Below are 22,271 nucleotides of genomic sequence, written 5' to 3' on the forward strand. Positions count from 1 at the left end.
AAGCGTCTTTGGAGTCAAAGCATAGGAAAACGTCACCAAAATCAGAGCAGATCTGGTGATTTTTAGAACAAAATTGCACTTTTTTAAATAAAAAAAAAGTAATTTCCTGTCGAAATTAGCAAAAATCGTCATTTTGTTCTAAAAATCTCCAAATCTACATAATTTCGCTGAAATTTCCCTCAGAGATATGTTTTCAGGTGCCTAACGTCATGACTCGAATTCCCGGACGCTTCAAAACCCGGGCACCTCATCTTGTTTTATCAATTATTTGGATATAAGTTCGCACTATGAATATCAAAACTGTGTTATTTGATGAATTCTAACATCAACTTTCATTTAAAGTTTGTTTGAATGCTGTAGTTAATGTCAAAACAATTAAAAAGAATATTATAAGATTACCAAAACTGCGAAACATTTCACCTGAAATATTTCATAGGCTTCCGAAGCACCGGGAAGGCAAAGCAGAAATTTATGGTTTTGATTTCCTTAAATTCTAGCAAATTTTTATATAAAATATCGATTGTTTCGATGTTAACAGCTTATTTGAGACCTTAAGAATGCCATTCACTTACATTTCAGTCCAAATTTGTGCGATTCATTAGCAAAATCGAGTGTCCGGAATTCGAAGCAAAAAAGTCCGGATTTCGAATCAGCTTTTATCAGTATCCGGGATTCGAAGCACAACAAGTCATTTCAATTTTCGAATTCTGATGAAAAATTGTTAGAAAAGACATATTTTGCATGCATTCTCTTAAAACTGACTGTTAATACTACATCCCGATGATATTTCTTCATTTCCAACTTATTACATGATTTCTTGTCAGCTATAACGAAAATGATATGCTACTAAGTGTCCGGATTTCGAATCATGACGTAACATCGATTAAGAATTTACCACACAAAATAAAAAAAAATATCAATTTTCATACTAGGTCCAAATCTTAAAACCCCAAGGTCAATGGGTTCCCGTGCATATATTTAGCTGAAATTTCAGCCATTGGCCTTTTTTGCATGCAAAACGATCCGTAGACTATTTCCAAAACAGATCAGCTTAATACTCCAGGTGTGGTTTTATGAAAAGAAATGTCAAAATATCCATGAAGTTATTTAAAAAAACTAACTTAATCCACCTATGTGGTTGGAGCCTTCCTCACAACAATGGCTGTACACAAGTTTCATCTATTTTTTAGATCCGGCTTCCAAAAAGTACATCGATATCACCTAAGTGGCCATATCTCGAGACAGGGTTGCCAGATCTTCAATGTTTTGGGCTCGTTGGAAAGGTTTTTTGATAACCTAACCAACGATGGGTCGGATGATGGACCCGGACATAGTTTACATACATTTAAGTGAGATCCGGCTTCAAAAAAGTACATAAATGTCACTTAAGAGGCCATATCTCGAGACAGGGTTGCCAGATCTTCAATGTTTTAGACTCGTTGGAAAGGTCTTTTGATAACCTAACCAACAATAGGTCGGATAGTGGATCCGGACATAGTTTACATACATTTGAGTGAGATCCGGCTTCAAAAAAGTACATCAATATCACCTAAGTGGCCATATCTCGAGACAGGGTAGCCAGATCTTCAATGTTTTGGACTCATTGGAAAGGTCTTTTGATAAGTTAACCAACAATAGGTCGGATGGTGGACCCGGACATAGTTACCATGCATTTAAGTGAGATTCGGCTTCAAAAAAGTACATCAATATCACTTAATTGGCCATATCTCGAGACAGGGTTGCCAGATCTTCAATGTTTTACACTCGTTGGAAAGGTATTTTGATAACCTAACCAACGATGGGTCCGATGATGGACCCAGACATAGTTTACATACATTTAAGTGAGATCCGGCTTCAAAAAAGTATATCAATATCACTTAACTGGCCATATCTCGAGACAGGGTTGCCAGATCTTCAATGTTTTGCACTCGTTGGAAAGGTCTTTCGATAACCTAACCAACGATGGGTCGGATGATGGACCCGGACATAGTTTACATACAGTTAAGTGAGATCCAAATATATGTGAAAACACATTTTTATACATAACTTTTGAACTACTAATCGAAACTTCAATCTGTATAAAACTCGATCTATGGGACCCTAAACCAAGTCAGATGCAACAAGTTCGGGTCAAATCGGTTCAGCCAGTGCCGAGAAACATGAGCTAGTTTGTTGGTCACATACATACATACACACACACATACACACACACACATACACACACATACACACACACATACACACAGACATTTGTTCAGTTTTCGATTCTGAGTCGATATGTATACATGAAGGTGGGTCTACGACGTTTTTATACGAAGTTCATTTTTAGAGCAGGATTATAGCCTTACCTCAGTGAGGAAGGCAAAAAGTATCAGGTTTCAAGCATACCCTTAATCTTTAGCCTTAATTTTGTTAATACTTAAAAATATTCTAATTTGACTAAAAATTAAAAATTACATCAAAAGTATTCTATGCATTTTACTGTGTGTATTGAGTTTTCCTCAGATTAAAAAAATGTAATTAAGTGGGAGAACCGGAAAATTTAATTTTATGTCATGATAAGTGAATTTTCACGGTTTTTAGTAAATCGTCTGAAATCCATTATTTTTCATATTTTTCTTTTTCCAAAACACTTTTTTAATTACATTTCTTTAGTATTATTTCAAACGTGAAGTTCTAGTAATGTTGATTAAAAAATAGTTAAATTTACTGCCAATTTTAAATTACGATTTTTTTTATCACGATATTTATGGAGATTTATTGTATCAACAAACGAATAAACACATTTGTTATGATGGTGTGAGTTGGTAGCATTATTATTTCGATTTTGGCTTTGAGCCCTCAATAAATTTTGTGGGAACGATTCTCTCGACTCGAATTTTGGGTGTACAGACGTGTAAATTTAAAAAAAAATCAAGTGCCCAAAATTGTTAGCAAATATGTCCCTTTCGCAATCTTCCCTGTCACACCCAGAACCACCAAAGATGACCTTCTTTATCACAATTCCTTTGATCACCCGAAAAAAAGAGGACACGTTCCGCACAACTGAACGTTAATGATGAATCATAATCCACTCTCGTCGTCATCGTTCCGTCCCAATCCACGTTTGACATACTCTGATAATGCCCTGGTAATTCCCTCCGATTTACGACGCCAAAGAATGAGATTGCTCTCTCTGTCGCTACCCCTTAAATGGTCCCCGGCGAATAAGGCGTCCTTCCCTCAAATTTCGATTACGAGGGTTTAAGCGTGAACCAGAAAAAAACGTGTGTGTGTTCGAGGGGGTGTTATTATTGATGATGTTATGATAATTAGCCCTTTGTGTATTGTCGTGCCATTACTGTCGCTATTAATTTTGGCCTCCAGCAGGGTCGCACGGCAGTTCTTCCTTGGAAGGAGGGACCAGTTTAGCTGCTTGTTGAGCGACGAGATTTATGGTTGTCAACCACTTGTTCCTGTGCTGTGCTAAATTCGCGTTTTTTTATCAAAACTTTCCTCTTCTGCTTTCTTCTCTTCTTCTATGGCCCAACAGGTTCCGGTCAAATTCAGCTGTGGCAGTTTCTGCTCGAGCTGCTGAGCGACTCGACGAACGCGGCCTGCATCACGTGGGAGGGCACCAACGGTGAGTTCAAGCTGACCGACCCGGACGAGGTGGCGCGGCGCTGGGGCGAGCGGAAGTCCAAGCCGAACATGAACTACGACAAGCTGAGCCGGGCGTTGAGGTGAGTTTAGAAAGGGGTTAAGGTGGAATATTGTTGGGTAATCTTACAAAACCACATACCCACACTCTTGAGAATCACACAACTTTAGCTACTTTAAGAATAACACAATACAAACCTTTTATATAACATTTCAAAGCCATACAGAATTGAAACAAAATAGTCATCCTCAAGGAAACATTCATATTTTGTTTCCGCAGTTTCAATTTCATGCACCATCGAAAAATACTGGACATATTGAGAGCACATATCGACACACGGAACATTCTGCCGTCATGATGATTGGCTATCACGCGTAAAAAATCTTCCACTCTCAAAGTCCAATTACCTATCGAACAGAAACAACACAAAAAAAACATAACATAAATGCAACGTTTTTTGGCGTTTGCCTCTATTCCTGCTCGCAGCCACAACCAAACAGAAAAAAAAATCGCTGCTCCTCGAATCGTACGAGCATCGCGAAAATTGACGGCCACCCAACTCCCCGAAATCCAAAACTCGAGAGGCAATTTCCCGCGCTCAGGGAAAGCTCTCTTTTGTCTACGACGATCCGATCGGCGGCGCACCCACCGATTATGGCGTTGGGGAGCCCCGAATCCGGCCCCATCGAAAATATCCGCGTCAAATGGCACGAAAGACAGCACACGTGACGTGCATGCAAATAAATCGCAAAAAAAAAGAAATCCAAGCCAAAATTGTCGAAACCATATTGGTGATGGCCGTCGAAACGTGAATCGACACGATTCTGGGCCCGGGTGTGATCACCTTGGAAAAGTGACAAGAAACGAGAAGGTGGGGAAAAAGAATGCTCAAACAGAACATGAAGCTGACAACGGTAGCGTGGGCAGCAAGCTAAATGTTGTGTAATTTGATGAAATTTTCTAGTATTTTCACGAAAAAAGAAAGACAGCTGTTTGGGGAGCTTTCTCTCAAAGGATTGACTCGGATAAAAAGTAAAACTTTGTTGCAAATTTAGAAAAACGAAATTTGCCATCATAATAAATTTATGTTAGTTTCGCCTTCAAAATCAGGCTGTGACAAATAATTTTAAAAATGTCTTGTTCGGCAATATTTTATAATATTCAAAATGAAAACATTCATTTGAATAGAGCAAATAAAACTTTTTGTCTCCGATTTCAAATTTCGAGTTTTAGTTCAAATAGATGTATTTTTTCAATTCCTTCTAAAATATTTTTTCCTCAAGTCAAAATAATGATTTCTCTCTTCTTCGTGTTCTGAGAAGCAAATTAAGCCAGAAAAAAAGTTAAATCTATTTTGATATTTTAGGTACAGAAAAGTAGGCTTTTTCGTCATTCGAGAATGACTGAAAAAGTGGCGTCATCTTTAAAGTTCGTCACGCACTAGGGGAGGGGGGGGGGAGTTCGGTTGGCGCAAGTGTGACAAAGTGTGACAAGGGGGAGAGGGGGGGGGGTACGTGATACATACCATACCAATCAGCATAGCGCACCAGGTACGCGTGCTGTAGCAAGAAGACGCTTCCATCTTTCTCGATCTTGAGCTGCTACTCTCCAATTTCCCAGGTTACAGATCTTCCGGATATCACCATTCACTTGATCTCCCCACCGTGCGCGCGGTTTCCCTGCTTTTCTGCCTGTTCCGCCAGCTGGTTCAGCGCGGTCAAAAAGCAGTCTGACAGGCTGGCTCTCGTCCATTCGGGCGACATGGCCGGCCCACCTGAGCCTCCCAATCTTCGCCTGGGTGGCGATGGTCGGTTCTTCAAGCAACGCGTGCAGTTCGTGGTTCATGCGTCTTCGCCACACTCCGTCAGACACCTGCACTCCACCGTAGATCGTTCGTAGCACCTTCCGTTCGAAAACTCCAAGGGCACGTTCGTCCTCCTGCCGCAACGTCCAGGTTTCGTGGCCATAGAGGACTACCGGTCTAATCAGTGTTTTGTACATCGTCAGCTTCGTGCGGCGCTGCACTCGATCCGATGTGAAGGTCTTCCGTAATCCGAAGTAAGCACGATTCCCAGCAAAAATACGAGTCCGGATCTGTTTGCTGGTGTCGTTGTCGGCGGTTACCAGCGATCCCAAGTACACGAACTCGCTCACCTCCTCCAACTCATCACCATCCACAGTTAGAGGGGTGAGACTTGGGGGGCCGACGTCCTTCGAACCCCTTCCTCTCATGTACTTCGTCTTCGTCGTATTCATGCCAAGTCCTACACGCCTTGCTTGTACCTTCAGTCGGGTGTAGACATCCTTCACCGTCTCCAGGTTTCTTGCCACAATGTCGATGTCATCGGCAAAAGCAAGCAGCTGGTAGGACCTGTTCAAAATCGTGCCACTCGTTTCGATGCCCGCCCTTCGAATAATGCCCTCAAGGGCGACGTTGAATAGCGCACAGGATAAGCCATCACCTTGCCGCAGCCCTCGGCGTGATCAAAGGGTTCCGCTAAGTCCCCGAAACACGCACGTGACACATCACACCGTCAAGGTAGCCTTGATCAGCCGAGTCAGTTTATCCGGAAACCCGTTCTCGTGCATAATCTGCCATAGCTGCTCGCGGTCGACTGTATCATAGGCCGCCTTGAAATCGATGAAGATGTGATGTGTGGGCACGTTGTACTCACGACATTTCTCGAGGATCTGTCGGAGACAAAATATTTGGTCCGTGGTGGCGCGCGGGCTAGTGAAGCCTGCTTGGTAGGGCCCCACGAACCTCCTTGCATGGGGTGACAGCTGGCGGCAGAGGATCTGGGAGAGGATTTTGTAGGCCGCGTTGATAAGCGTGATGCCGCGGTAGTTGCCGCAGTCCAGCTTATCGCCCTTTTTATAGATGGGGCACACGACACCATCCATCCATTCCTCCGGTAGCTTCTCCTCCTCCCAGATCTTGGAAATCACGCAGTGAAGCGCCCTCGCTAGTTTCTCTCCTCCATATTTGAAGAGCTCACCGGGTAACCGATCCTTTCCGGCAGCTCTGTTGTTCTTCAGCTTCCTGATCTCCCTCTTCACCGTCTCCAGATCAGGTGCTGGGAACTGTTCATCAGCTGCGGGCGCTCCAAGGTTGACTCCATCGCCGTCTCCGTTCGCTTCATCGCCGTTGAGGTGCTCGTTGAAGTACTGCTTCCACCTGTCCAACACCTCGCTCTTGTTTACGATCAGGTTTCCACCACTGTCCCTGCATACATCGGCGCGGGGGGTACGTGAGACTATGACGTTACGCTAAACTATTTCATTAATACTGAAAATTCATTCTTTAAATATACTTAGAAAAAAAAATGTGAATTTACTCGACACGGAAAAAATGAATCACATGTAAACTCAATTGATGTAAACTTGAGATTCGACGTAAACGGTTGAATCACACGTAAAATCATGTTTCAACGTATAATTTGTCGCAAATTTACATCAAATTACACTTGAATTTAAATGTTTAATGATGTGCAAAAGATGTATCATTCGGAAATATTTTTGTGTGTAGCTTAAAAGTTTGATGTTTGATAAACTTTACTCATAAATCAAACATTAGGCTTTTAGAAACAGAGTTATTGATGATAGATTTAATATGCATCAAAAAACTGTGACGGTGGTGGTGATTTCTACCACTACAACATTGAACAAAATAAAAAAAAATCTAACGCAACCTGTAAAAATTTAAAACTTTCTCGAATTCGAAATCATGCTAAAATTGTACACAAAAAACAAGATAATGGGGGTCAACATAACGTGACGTACTTTTCGAGGGGGTCAGAGCCAGCGTGACAAAGTGTAACATTGGGGGGAGGGGGATTAATTTTGGCCGATTTTAGCGTGACATACTTTATGGATGACGCCTAGTTCCACGATGAAATTGCAAAATGGTAGTTTATGCGAAAAGTTGCAAAAAGAGGTTTTTTTCAGCATGAGTCGTTCATTTATCCAACAAGGTTCATCGAGTTGGATGAATACAACGAGTGCTGAATGTTTATGTATTTTGTCAATAACCGTTTGGATCAAAAAATGTTGAAAAGTATTACTTTTCAAAACAAGTAGAAAAGTAGGCTATTTCGTCGTTCAAGAATGACAGGAAAAGTAAGTAGCAAAACATTAGGATTCTAAAGAACTGAAAATTCACAACATTTTTTTCTTGATTTCAGTTAACCTAGTTTTGTGAACAAGTGTGCACCACTTCACTACCCACCATTGAAAAAACGGATAATATCTACTTTTGGCAAAAATGAGTTATTGGCACCAGGTGGTAGAGGATGTTCCAACGCATCTTCTAAAACTTGAATTTTACTCAAGTAATGTTTGTATTTGGCTGCCGATGCGAAAAACAAAACGTCTAATGAGCTACTCTTATGAAAAATGGCCTTTGGACAATTTTCTACTAGGCGAAGATTAAATAAGTTTGTAAATAATAACCAAAACAATATGGGAATAAATAATAAATAATATGTGTTTTTAAAATACAATTTCAAAAAATCTCCAGATTTATAGGCATTTTCAGTAGAACAAATTTTATACAAAATGTGAAAACTTGTGATTCGTGCTTCGAATTCAGTATAAAATGCAATATAAACCGATAATTTTATTAAAAAAAACTAGTTTTAACAAATTTCAGACAAAATTCCGAATTTTTAACAATCTTAACTAAAATTTGTATGTATTTTGTTAAAAAGCTTTTAAACTTAGTTAACTAATTATAAACATTTTTTTTCTTAAAAACTATATCAGCTACTCTAGCGATGGTACATTTAACGTACAAATAAAGTTTGAACATTTTAAATATGATTTTAACAAGAAAAACTATGACTATCAAAGTAACCCCGGGATTCAAACCAAGAATTTTTAACGTAACTATTTTTATAAACACTATTGAAAAAACTTTTTTTCCAAAATAGTGCATGGACTTTGTGTAGCCTACCCCAGTACATGTTTTAAAATTAATAATCTTGTGAAAAACCTTACCTATTGGAAAATATTCCAAAACCAAATTGAAATACTATCAAAGTCACCCCGGTTTACGGTATGTAAAGGTAAGAACAAGATTGTCCGTCAGACCTGGACGCAAACGCAAAATTTTGCGGCTGTCATCATAGCCTGCCAGTCATCGACCATTGAACAAAGCAACCCCTGTAGATTGTTCGACTGACAGTTGTTGGAAAAATCGAACTGGCACAGCGTTCTGCGTTCACCACTGCGTCGAACGGACAATCTTGTTCTTAGCTTAAGTGCTAGCAACTGAATTTCCGGTCAGAACGCGTTTGATACTAAACTTCGGGACAATATACAGAATGGTCAGCCAAACATAACGTATTTGTTATTATTTACCTTTCGTGCTATATTTTTTATTCAAGGTCAAAAATTAAAACGCGTTTTCTCCGTACGTCAAAAAGCGACGTGTGACAAGATAGCACGACAACGTAAATTTTAAGCCAACTACAGAAATTTTGTAAATTTAATAAATAAATAAACAACAATCTAACTATAAAATCTAACTATAACATAACTTGACATATGCATTCGCATTCAAAGGGAGACCTGGTGTAACCAAATTTGCCAACAACAATCAAAAATGATAATTGTCTGTCCTACTCATTATTTCCAAATAAAAATCCTATTACCGAAGAAGCTGCGTGAGCCATTGTCAACCCAAAGACTGCACCAGAAACCAAGAGTGAATCACACCAGGGGGGCACTCGCACAGCACTCCTGATTGCGGAGGAATCAACCCCACAGCAGGACACCACAAACCGGCCAAATCTGGCACATGTTTTGATACACTTTCCCAATACACACCCTCCCAATTGGGTGCTGAACGTCCTCCGACGATTTCTCGGCTGCTTGCAGATTCCTGCAGCAGTAGGCGGTGATCGTTAAAGACAATTTGATTTACTGTGATGATTTCTTTTGTTGGGCCTACTTTGCTTTACGGATTCGGGAGGTTTCCTTCTTGTCGGGGATATTTATTAGGTTTAGCCAAATGTTGCTTCTTCGGGGGACTGTGGAATTTGGTCTTTTTGGTTCTGAAAAGAGATGAGCAATATTTTCCTTGGTTGAAGGGGGAAAACTGTGTCTGTGTCTTTCAATGGCTAATTCGAAACGATCAGAGTAAATTGAGTGAAAATTGCTATAAAACTGACATCAAAAGAGCATTATTTCTGAATGATAATGTGGGTCAATAGTTGTTCGGGAGGGGGCTGCCAATAGAGTAATTTACTAGAGAATTAATCTAGATTTTTGTGCTATAAGAAGCTGAAATCATTCGTACAAACATCAAATGTGAATTGTTAAAGTTTTTCTTGTTTTGTTTTGTTTTTTGTTGTTTTCACATTAAAGATAATAAATCTGGGATTAAATTATGCACTTGATGTTCACTTTATTGTTGTTTTTTTTTTTTACTTTAGGAACACTCAAAATAAGTAAAATATTTAAAATTAAATTTAATCAAATTGTTCACATATCTTTTTCGTCGAGCCGACTTACCGCACGCCTGAGAAATATATAGGAATGTGTCACGATAGCATGACAACCACGATATGTTATCCAAAGTACTGTCGTTGTAACGAGGATGAGTCAATAGAGCTGCTGTTCTTGACAGCTCCATCAAGATATCTCAGCAAAGGATTGGGGAAATATAACGATGCATGTGCGGATTGTATGCAAATCTGTCTCGCTATTTTGGCCTGAAAAAGACATGGTGTGAAAATTGGGTGTCTGGATTTGCAAAGTTGTTTGCAATATCTTGATGGTGTTTACACTTAGAAATTCTACAAATTCTAGGATGGATCGAGGAATTTTTTAATCAACAATATATCGTCAAGAGAAAATTTATAGCAGAGATTGTGGGTCACTGTTCCCTCAACTTTAACCCAATACAGTGTCAATCCGTCACGGTTACAGATCTCCAATGGCCAAATCTCAAACCACTATCGCGCCACCACAATCTGCAACATATCGCGGTTGACTGGATGTCCTCTCCCTGCTCCATTCTCACTCTGACACGTAACACACAACTTTTGTGTCAGAATGTCACATTTCGTCACAAGTGACAATGCGCCAGGCGTCGTCGCAGGGCCGGCCGACGGCTTTAACTTCTTGTTCGCTTGTTTTGTGTGTCACACCACTTCTTTCCCTTCTCGCTATAAACGGGCCTTTTTGTTATTTCGTTGCCTTTCCATCAAGCACGTGGATCTTGTGACGATTGGTTGACAGCACCACAACAACCTATTTCTTGTCCGCAGGGAGTTTTCCCAAAGGGCAGCCGTGAAAACCACACCACCAGGAACCACCCTAAACGGAGTGGAACGGGGCCAGTCAAGCGTGCCGGAGCGGCTACAATCGCCCTTTTTTTGAAAGGAAGAAAATTAGCTCGATGTCGTGCAGCTTATCGCGACCGGGAAATCAGGACAATCGTAGTAGTCCACGGTGTACCTGGCCGAAAATGTATAGTGAAAGAGTGGCTACTCTGATTGAGACACTTTTCTTCCCTTGTGCCTTAGCCGCCTGCTGAGTTTTGACTTTAACTTTTTTCTACTTCTTCTTTTTCTTCTTCCAGATATTACTACGATAAGAATATCATGACCAAGGTGCACGGCAAGCGTTACGCATACAAATTCGACTTCCAGGGACTGGCCGCGGCAACGCAACCGCAGACGGATCCCACGTACAAGTATCAGAGCGATCTGTTTATGTCGCCGTACCACCACGGGGCAAAGCTGAGCTCGTTTATGAGCCCCCACCACAGCATGACGTCATCTTCCGGTTAGTATTTCACTTCTGTTTATCGATTGATGGAAATGCCAACACTGTGGCAAAAATGTTCCAAATTTGAAGCATATTTTAAAATAGCCGATTCAGAGAAAAATGTTCACACTCTGCTAAGAAATCAAGGGTTTACTTGAGACATTTTTCTCTCTATTGGCAATAAAAAACTTTAAACGGAATTCATCACATCTAAAAAAAAAACAGTCGGCTTTCTGGCTGTCGATCTTCTCGATATCAATATTGCTCTAGCTGTAAATAAATTGTTGAATCACTTCAGGTAGCATGCTTTCATTTTTTGTTCAATATAATTTGATACCTCCCACTCTCGACGGCCCCTTCAATATCGACAACGAGAGAGTCCTCTGTACTACAATAATTCAGAATCAAATAAATTTAATTGATAATAGTTTTTTTTTTCAATCTAAACATGTGTAGGTATATTCTCACTTACTTTTTCAAAAGGTCCTATATACATAGGGAACCCATGATGCATGGGTTGTTTTGAAGAAGTAATCTAGTATTCAAAACTTTTTCATAAAAGCTAACATTTGAATGAAGCTTCATCTAAAAGTTTATTCCTTTTTACAAATTTATAATGAATCAGTCAGGCATTTTCAGGGACGCTTTAACCATTTAATTGTCCACAAGAGGGGAAGATCTGAAAATTAAAAAAAAATAGTACAAATAATATGAATTTCAGTTGTTTCTTTGCTATGCACACTAAATTATTAAAGTAATATAAGCAATTCCATGTAAAAATTTAACGAAATACCCAAATTAAGGGTTCCTTAGAACAAATAATTAGGCAGGCAATTTTTATTTGACCGTTGATCTTAGTTGAGGTATTTCCAAAAAATAAATTTGTTGAAAAACGACCAAAATCTTTTTTTTTTTACTTATAGCTTTTTTTAAAACCAATTAGCGCACTCTTTGCCGCAAAATCTAGAATAACATTTGAAAAAAACGTACACAGTAAAAAAAATGCTGTGTAAAATTGCATCCAAAAGCATAGGGACGTGGCGTTACATCGTGCTGCCACCTGGTTTTTTTAAGCGCAAGAGTGGAAAAGTGCTGAGTCATCGTCTAAAAATAGACGGCGTCCTATCTCGCCCAGCAAAATGAAGTCGATAAAGTAGTCGGTTTCGATGAGAAAAAGTGGAAAACGTGGTCTAAAAATAGCGACGCCATCCCCCTATGCACATCACCTTTGTGAGCAAAAGCATGTAATATTGTAAGAGAAAACGTGTACACAAAAAGCATGTACCGAAGAAAAAAAAATCAGATCTTCTCACCCCAAAAATATCATCAATCCGGCGAGAGTCATATTCAGATTACCAAGTCCGCGCCCCAACCTGCTCGGCTATCTCACCGCTGTGTCAATGGTTGGATCAATGCCAATGTAACAGTCGTATACTTTGTTAACTGCATACAGTCTATGGGTGAACCTACAGCTACATCGGTGAAGATTCGGCTAAATTCATAGCGGCGAGGTAGCCGAGCAGGTTGGGGCGCAGACTTGATAATTTAAGTATGACTCTCGCCGGATTGATGTTATTTTTGGGGTGAGCAGACCTGTTTTTTATTTCTTCGGTAGGGTAGAGTAGTCAACAATGAGACACTTTTGGTTTTCAACTTTCAACGATTTTTCTATTTTTTCATCGGCATGTTTTAATGAGCTTTTTGTTCCATTTTCTTTCTTTAAGTGTGTTCTAACATTGACCAAAATATGAGATCGATCCGACATCTACAGCCAGAGTTATTTAACTGTCCCATTGTAGACGCACTTGGCAGGAACAATGAGACAGCTGGAGAACAATAAGACACTCTACGAAAATCAATACTTTTCTAGTAAAACATCATGTTATTGTATTGTTCCATTATAGTTACTTGCCTTGAACATTTTTGAGCAATTTTGCCATCATGAAACTTTAATTAACAAAAGTTATACTAAAAAAGTATTTAAATTTTGTAAAATCCATATATTTGTACCAAACAAGCCTTACCCGACAAACTTCGTTCTGCCTTTTGTTTCGTTTGTTGACGTTTTTTGCTTTTTTGTTTTTTCAGCCTCCTGTGATCAAAATTTAATTTTACGTAACTTTCTCCACACAATTGGCCGATGCTCCAGAGTCGGTTCCATAGTGACCAAAGTGTCAATTAGTTAGCGTATAAACCTTCCTTGGACTTATACGAACCCAACGCAACAAAGAGCACCTCGATCCGACGCTCCGTATTGAACTGATTCGCGTTCGAACAAAACCGTCGAAATTTTTATATATGCATAGATAACTTTGAATGTTTGGTTAAAGGAAGTTAAAACTTTATAAATATGCCAAAAATCACTTTCAATTCATGTTTTGAAAGATTTACATGGATTTTGAAATGTTTAATGAAGAAAAATCAAAGTGTCTCATTGTTACCCATGGGCTAAAATAAGTGGGGAACAACGAGACAGCCCTGGATTCTGGGTTTATTCTAAATTTTGGACATTGTAGCCCAACTCTATCCCTATGGAACGTCGAAAGAAATATGAAGAAATATTAGTTTTGGTGTAAATGGCAGCCTACGAGCGAAAAAGTATTTTTTGTCCATAATTTACTTTTACACCCCAGATTCAAACATTTATGAATAACTTTTCAAGGGAGTGTCCATAACCAAAGCAGCTATTTTAGCAGACGTGTATCTAGTAGATACACCTTTTACTCAAATATGAGCCTCATTGATTGAAACTACGACTTGTGAGAGCCATTTTATCATTGTTCCCCGTGTCTTATTGATGACAACTCTACGCTACATGTCTTTCGTAAACACATATTCTCATACAATATTACATGCTTTTGCTCACAAAGGTGATGTGCATGCTTTTGCATGCGATTTTACCATCGGATTCTTGCTGTGTACTATTTTTCAAAGTGCCGTTTTGGCTGTGTCTGAATCAGAGAGTCCATTTATGGAAATATTGTTATCAGAACATTGCTTTAGTTTTCAAGTTACGGCCATGTTACAGATAAAAAAGTTAATTTTCTTTAGCTATTTCCACAAGGCTGTACCTCGGAATCCAGTTTATGAACTTCTCACCCTAAAAAATCTGATAAAAATATTTTCAGAAATTAGCTGGTTGGGTTTCGTAGTCCTCTACTAATTTCCTTAAAAATCAAACAAATAACCTTTAATTGCGTCTAAGATAGCAACAAATATATTAAACGACGAAAAGTTATGTTACGAAGCTTTGGAAAAAATAATGTCTGTGGGGCCATAATGTCCAAATACGTGGCTAATTATTTGAGCAAAAAGTAGGTAAGGATTTCGCCTCGCACTTATTTTGTCCTTAAATATTGCTCTAATACCATTTCGTTGAAAAATATTTATCAGGCGCATTTTTAAATAATTTTAGTTTCCTAGGAAATCCCTTGAACGTTCAGGCATTAATATTTTCAAAGGTTTATTTGTGTTTAGTCTCACCCATTTGTTTCATTTTACTTTGACACTATTTTAATTATTATATTTTTGGAGTTTCACTGAAAACCTTTTATTAGTCAAAATTCAAGCTGAAGTGCCTTGTTAAACTTGAAAAATGGAATACCTATTACTCGAAGCATCAGAAAATCGATTTCCACTTTTCAACACCCAGCATCGTCGTCACCCGTTATTGATTTCTACAAATTACATTTGCCTCCACCATGATTCCACCTCTAATACTCACTCTCGGAAGGACAGCCAAACTAGACCACACTTTCCCGGCCGACGGGTTGGCATCATATCTGGGAGATCCAAACTTGGAATAAATCGCCAACTTTCCATTCAGATTTCCCTCCCTTCCCTCCACCACTACTCCCTCTTCCCACGACGAAAGTCACTCCCTCGTTGAAACACCCACCCACACCTACACACATCAAATCAGTACGTCAGAAAAGGGAAAAGCGAGTTTTCCATCCAAGCAGGCATTTGCGATGATTACTGGTTGGCAGCCACCAGTCACCAACACCAAGGCATGGCCTCCTACGGCGCGAGACAACTGCGATGGTGTGTGCCAGAGCCTTCTGCGATGCCTCCTTCACGCCATCAACCCCCTTTGTCCGGAAAATGGTGGGGTTGGAACGAAACGAACGACCGGCGCAGACGGAAGACCTCAAGTATCATCTTCTTTCCTTCGCATCCTGTCTCACTCACTTTGGAAAAACTTGCGCTTCCTCGCACACCCACACACCCGCACACACAGTCTCGTTGTCTCTTTTCCGCCCGCTGTCGCCAATGGGGTGGTGAAAAGACCCGAAACCCCACCACTGTCACCTACCTCAAATTTCATACCAAACACCCGAGAAGGGAACCAGAAGGAAACGAAATCGTTCTCCTGGCTTAATTTCTGTTTCCCTAACTAGTTCCGTTTCGGAACGGCTTGTTTGTTAGACGCTTCCGAAGAGCCGTCATTTCTTCGTCAAAAAATATAAGACGGACGGAACCACCCCCCGGACACGGGACGGAACGGTTTGGGGATGAGGGGACAACCCTTCCTTCGTCCCAGTCTGGAAGGCCGTGCTAGGCACGAGGTGCAAGGTCGGCTAGGAAAACGAAGGAAATTAATGGTAATTTTTCGTCATTTTTTCCTATTGGTTTGGGGGGGGGGACAATATTTGCGTTTTTAATGAACAAATTTTTATCAAAAAATAATTTTCATCGAAAACAACTTGTTGAATGGTGAACAAGGTATTTGAAACACATTGTTTATGGTTGATAAAAATAATTCTGAGATCGGAAAGAAACGTATCACATCTGCAAAAAATAAACTAATGAAACTATCGATATTTCAAATATTTTGGACTGTTGCAAAACTGTGAAGTAAATAGCGAATTGCGATACCTTGTTTTGAATTAAGTCTCCCTCCCTCCACTCTCAACTGAGACAGATATATTGAATAATCTTTTTTATAGCCTGATCTTGCAAAACAAAACTTTACCAAAGACAACAAATCGGCATATTTTTATTAGAAAGAATAGATTTTTTCGAATGTTTCATTTGTCAACATCGAAAATCATCCAAAACCAAAAGTTCTCAGAATCAGGCAAACCGAGGTTCCTTTAGTAGAGGATACCCATAGGGACTCTCATGCCAAATATCAGCCCATTTGGTTGAGAATTGGCCTGTGTTCACCGTCTGACATGGGGCGTCGTAATTTTCTCTTAGCCGTCATAGCATACTAAGGACAATGCGTACATTTGAAGGGTGAATCGATGATTCTGGAGACACCGGACGTCGATCCAATGCGCACCTTGGGGACAGAATGGACAACCCTAATTCCTTCTGGAATGTGTTCATTGGACCATCCCCTACAAACCTGTCTTTATTCCGAGTGAATCCATGTTGTCCCAAGACCTGTAGGAACGATTGAACGAAAAGCATAAAAATCCCATAGTAATTTACATGTAAACTTTGAACCGCTGGGGACAGGCTAATTCTCAACCAAATGGGCTGATATTTGGCATGAGAGTCCCTATGGGTATCCTCTACTAAAGGAACCTCGGTTTGCCTGATTCTGAGAACTTTTGGTTTTGGATGAAACACCCTAATATATATATAACTATAGTTATTGTACGCGAATGTTGGACGCTTTTGGACACTCAGAAAAACATTTTTTTTTTTTTGCTGGTTTTTCTTTCAATATTACTTAACAACCATTGGACAAATCTACATGGTTTTCAGGTTAATTTTTTTAAGAGCGGGTTCACGAGCAAAGCATACCCATCTCGCATCGACCTTACCAATCAGCGTGCCATTTTTAGGGGTTGTTTGTACACATAAAACTAGCATCTGGGCCAAACGGGGTCAACGGAAAGTGGGGAAAATCGGGACTATGTTTCTATTCAGGAACACGAATATGACAAAATTTCCACCAGAAAATGGGATCCAAGGGGTCCACTGAGCAAAAATTTACAACCAAAAACTTCACTAAAAGAAAAAGAGTCTATTTTATGCGTTGAACTGTTTTACCCAAGGCGCTTTCAGCCTCAGATGGTAGTCCTAGATGTTCTCTATAAGCTCCATGTCGAATCGAGTTTATATCTGGAGTACTCATTGTTTCACGCCTGTCTTATTGTTCCTGCCAAGTGCGTCTGCAATGAGACAGTGCAGTTACTCTGGCTGTAAAAGTCGGATCGATCTCATATTTTGGAACACTTTAAAAGTAAAATGCAACAATAAGGTTGTTTTAAAGTGCTGATGAAAAAATACAAAAAATCTAACTTAAAAAATCTTTTTATACAACTTTCCTCAAGATACCAAATCGATCAGAAAATTACTTCTGAAGATAGGGACTTTGTCAAACCAACGCACAGTGTTCGGAATGGCAAAATTAAGTGGAATAAATTGATAACTCCTTTATTTGACGTCCTAGCCAAATGGCGTCTTCGGAAGAGTTGTTGTACTTAATAAGGGCTATCTTTTGAAGTTATTGACATACAGGGTGACGACCTTCCAGGGTGTCAACCAAAAACTAACTTTGTTGGATGACGTTGTAGGGCTTTGGTGTCTTCGGCAAAGTTGTAGAAGAGAAAATTTCATGAAAGTTTGTCGAAGGCGCCAAATTTGTAGCTCTTAATCTACTCGAGATATACGCCATTTTTGCAAAAATGGTCCAAAAAAGCACTTTTTTGGTGATAACCTCAAAATGTTAGCATTTTAGCGGCCTACTATGTTCTGAAGAGTTGTTTATGACATAAAATTACACATCTTTGCCGAAGACAGTAAAATGTTTTGAGCCTTTATTGAAGAGTTATAACCATTTTTATGTGATTTTGAGCCTATTTTCAAGTTGCTATGTTTTCAAAATGGCGCATTTTGGCGCAAAACCAAACAATGCACCTGAAAGTACACACTTTCAACTACATTTCCTGAAAATATCTCCGTGTCTATCCGTGTCTATTTTTAGATATCTCGATTTGAATTTGACGGTTTTTTATCAATTTATTTATATTTTAAAGCGGAATCTTATTGAAAACGTGGTAATAATCGGTAAATTGATCGATTTTTATGGAAAATACATTGTTTATGCATTATATTATGACACATATTCTAAAATTATGAATAAAAACATGTTTAACGCAAAAATAATGTAAATTAAAATTTTAAATAATTGTTCGTATTTAAAATTAAATATTTCCTTTTATATTTGGTCAGTTTAGAAAGGTTGTCGTATTTTTTTATAGACAAAGTATTTTCCATAAAAAATGATCAATTTTCCCTTCAATTCACCGATTTTCAACTCGTATTCAACAAGATTTCGATTAACATTTATTAATAGATTGATTAAAAACCGTCAAATTCAAATCGAGATATCTAAAAATAGACACGGATAGACACGGAGATATTTTCAGGAAATGTAGTTGAAAGTGTGTACTTTCAGGTGCATTGTTTGGTTTTGCGCCAAATTGCGCCATTTTGAAAACATAGCAACTTGAAAATAGGCTCAAAATCACATAAAAATGGTTATAACTCTTCAATAAAGGCTCAAAACATTTTACTGTCTTCCGCAAAGACGTGTAATTTTATGTCATAAACAACTCTTCAGAACATAGTAGGCCGCTAAAATGCTAACATTTTGAGTTATCACCAAAAAAGTGCTTTTTTGGACCATTTTTGCAAAAATGGCGTATATCTCGAGTAGATTAAGAGCTACAAATTTGGCGCCTTCGATAAACTTTCATGAAATTTTCTCTTCTACAACTTTGCCGAAGACACCAAAGCCCTACAACGTCATCCAACAAAGTTAGTTTTTGGTTGACACCCTGGAAGGTCGTCACCCTGTATGTCAATAACTTCAAAAGATAGCCCTTATCAAATACAACAACTCTTCCGAAGACGCCATTTGGCTAGGACGTCAAATAAAGGAGTTATCAATTTATTCCACTTAATTTTGCCATTCCGAACACTGTGCAACGGGGTACAAACTAAACCACCGGGGGTTGAGTGTATTTTCATGGAAAAAGGAAGGATGGCACCAACCACCTAAAGGTGGATTTAGTAACGTAATATTCGTAACAATTTTTACAGTGAATTTAAAGCTTGCCCTGGGTAAAGAGAAAAAAAATACCTTATTGAAGATTAATTTGTTCGATATTTTGCCATACATTTGAAAAATTGTCTAAATTTTTGAGTAAAATTACATCAGTGAAAACAATCTTTTACTCGCTCTGCTCATTGCAGCCTCCATCTTCCCGTCGGCCGCCTCCTGGGGCAACTGGGGCAGCCCGGCCACGAACCTCTACCCGTCGCACTCGATGTCGCACGTGACGCCGTCGCACGTCGCGCCGCACCTCGGCTCGTACCCGCACTACGCATGACCATCACCGACGACGTCCTCGACTGCGGTGGCAGCGGCCGCGGCAGCCGCTTCCGTCACCTCGGGCTCGCACCACCACCACCATCATCACCACTCGCAGGTTGACTCGAACTTTGACATCTACAAGAAGTTGACCCCGTACGAATAATAGCTCCCGTCGTTCCAGCAGCAGCAGCATCAGCAGGAATTTCAGCTGGTCCAGCAGTCGGTTCTGCAGCCAATCGAACCACCCCCACAACCACCACCAATTCTTGAATGCAACAGCAGCAGCGAACAGCAACAGTTCTACCGACGCAACCTAGATAAATGTATTTTAGATCATCTAAGCAAATGTCTCAACTTTTAAAATTTTCATCCCATAAAGGAAGAAGAAGTAAAGAGGAGAAATGATACATATTTTAAATAGTAAGATTATACAACAAAACAAACCCAGCTGAACAGAACAAGCGAGATATTCCAAGTCAGTGTATACTAGCAATATTTTTGATGTAAAGAGCAGCAAACCAAACTCTTAACACACACATTTCACTACTAGGAAATGGTTAAAGAGGTAATAGTCTTCTGAAATAGGCCGAGTCATCGTAGTTATTCAATTATTGTGTAAGTGAGTACTTTATTGTCTGTACATAGAACGAAAACCAACAAGAAAATCTTTTTAATTGTGAATCTCTTTTGTTTAATGATTTGTGATATGAACAAACAAATTGGCAAGTATTAACAAACCAAAAAAGAAAACTAGTCATTGATTATCATTGTAAAAAAAAAAACAGTGCAAAACAACCAAAGTATGAAACTTTGAAACTACTCTCCTCTAAGTCATTATTTATTTTATTTATCTAAGTATTACTATTGTTTATCTATATTTTAACTAATTTAAACTAAACAAAAAAGCAAATATTCGTACATACAAAGACTGTGATAGTTAACGACACTTGTTAAAATTTCGTTCTCGCAACAGTTTTTACTCGAATTGTCTACAACTATTGAGCAAAAACTATGTTTTACAAACAAAAATTACAACAACAAAATCAACATTACCCACTTCTTTGCGAGCAAAAAGAAATGGACTCTACTCTTATTTGTACATAGTTATTTACAAAAATTTGCAAATACTCAAAAACTCTAGGTGTAGTAAACTTTAAACCACAGAAAAAAAAATAAACAAATAAGTAAACCGCGCAAAAAGTCAGAGCAATCACTGTATGGATGTGTTTTCGATATCAAAGAAACAAAAAAAGATAAACAAATAAAAATCTAAACGTCAGCGTTTCACACCGGTTGTCGAAAAAATGCAAACTATTTGTAAATATAACGTCTAACGAGGTTCAGTTTTATCGTGCAACCGAAATATCAAGTGTATCGAGTGAAAAGCAAGCAGCAAATTTATTCTACTGATAACACACATAACTCTTCAGTGGCTGGTATTTAAGTAAAAACAAAACCAAACCAAACAAAAACAGTTGAAACGTGTAACTGAATGTCTATTTTTCAATCCCACTGAATGGTCTCGCGCGACTGGTTTGAGTCTCGTGAGCTCAAACGGGGCTAACAAGCGCAGTAAACATCAGAGTAAAACAAATGTTAAATTAAAACAAAACAAAAAAACGGAATCTTATATTGAATTATAAATGTGTAAATGGTGTGACAAGAAAAAAGTAACCGAAAAAAAACAAAACAAATAAAAAAACAAGTCTTCACTGTACATGGAAATGAACATGATAATTCCAAGGAAAACTGCAAATAAAATTCGTATAAATGTTTGAAAAATATGTTCCTGTTGTTTTTTTGTCATTTGAAGCAATACCATTACATTTTTTGTTTTTTACATTCCAATTTCTAAGTCACCACAAATAATTCTTCCACTGGGAGTCGAGGAGCAAACATCAACCTGATCCTGTAAGCAGAGTTATTTAGCCTAGCGCTCGTGAACGCCTCGTGCTCGCCGTTCGGTTCAAGATAGCAATTTGTTTATCAGGCATATGAATGCGAACGATAGTAGACAACCTAACCAAGGATGGGACGGATGGTGGATCCGGACACAATTTACATACATTTAAGTGGGATCCGGCTTCAAAAAAGTACATAAATATTACTTAAGTGGCCATATCTCGAGACAGGGTTGCCAGATCTTCAGTGTTTTGGATTCGTTGGAAAGGTTTTTCGATTATCTAACCAACGGTGGATCGGATGGTGGATCCGGCCATAGTTTACATACATTTAAGTGGGATCCGGCTTCAAAAAAGTGCATCAATATCACTTAAGTGGACATATCTCGAGACAGGGTTGCCAGATCTTCAATGTTTTGGATTCGTTGGAAACGGGTTTTGATAACCTAACCAAGGATGGGACGGATGGTGGATCCGGACATAATTTACATACATTTAAGTGAGATCCGGCTTCAGAAAAATACATAAATGTCACTTAAGTGGCCATATCTCGAGACATGGTTGCCAGATCTTCAATGTTTTGGACTCGTTGGAAAGGTTTTTTGATAACCTAACC

The 22,271-nt window shown here is 39.0% G+C and overlaps 1 protein-coding gene across 10 annotated transcripts in view; it reads left to right on the forward strand.

Annotated features, from left to right (window-relative positions):
- LOC6030793 (DNA-binding protein D-ETS-3) overlaps positions 1–21,538 on the forward strand; it is a 129,263-nt gene extending 107,725 nt beyond the window's left edge. For 8 of the 10 annotated variants that reach the window (XM_038260822.1, XM_038260820.1, XM_038260823.1 and 5 more), the window contains 3 exons: positions 3,533–3,722; positions 11,229–11,434; positions 19,634–21,538. In XM_038260822.1, coding sequence (XP_038116750.1) covers positions 3,533–3,722; positions 11,229–11,434; positions 19,634–19,770 — 533 coding nt within the window. In that variant the 3' untranslated portion in view covers positions 19,771–21,538. The remainder of the gene's footprint in view (positions 1–3,532; positions 3,723–11,228; positions 11,435–19,633) is intronic. The other 2 variants (XR_005278289.1, XR_005278290.1) reach the window with 2 other exon arrangements.
- The last annotated feature ends 733 nt before the right edge of the window (positions 21,539–22,271 follow it).

The sequence above is a fragment of the Culex quinquefasciatus genome, chromosome 3 (assembly GCF_015732765.1).
Source record: "Culex quinquefasciatus strain JHB chromosome 3, VPISU_Cqui_1.0_pri_paternal, whole genome shotgun sequence".
Classification (NCBI taxonomy): Eukaryota; Metazoa; Arthropoda; class Insecta; order Diptera; family Culicidae; genus Culex; species Culex quinquefasciatus.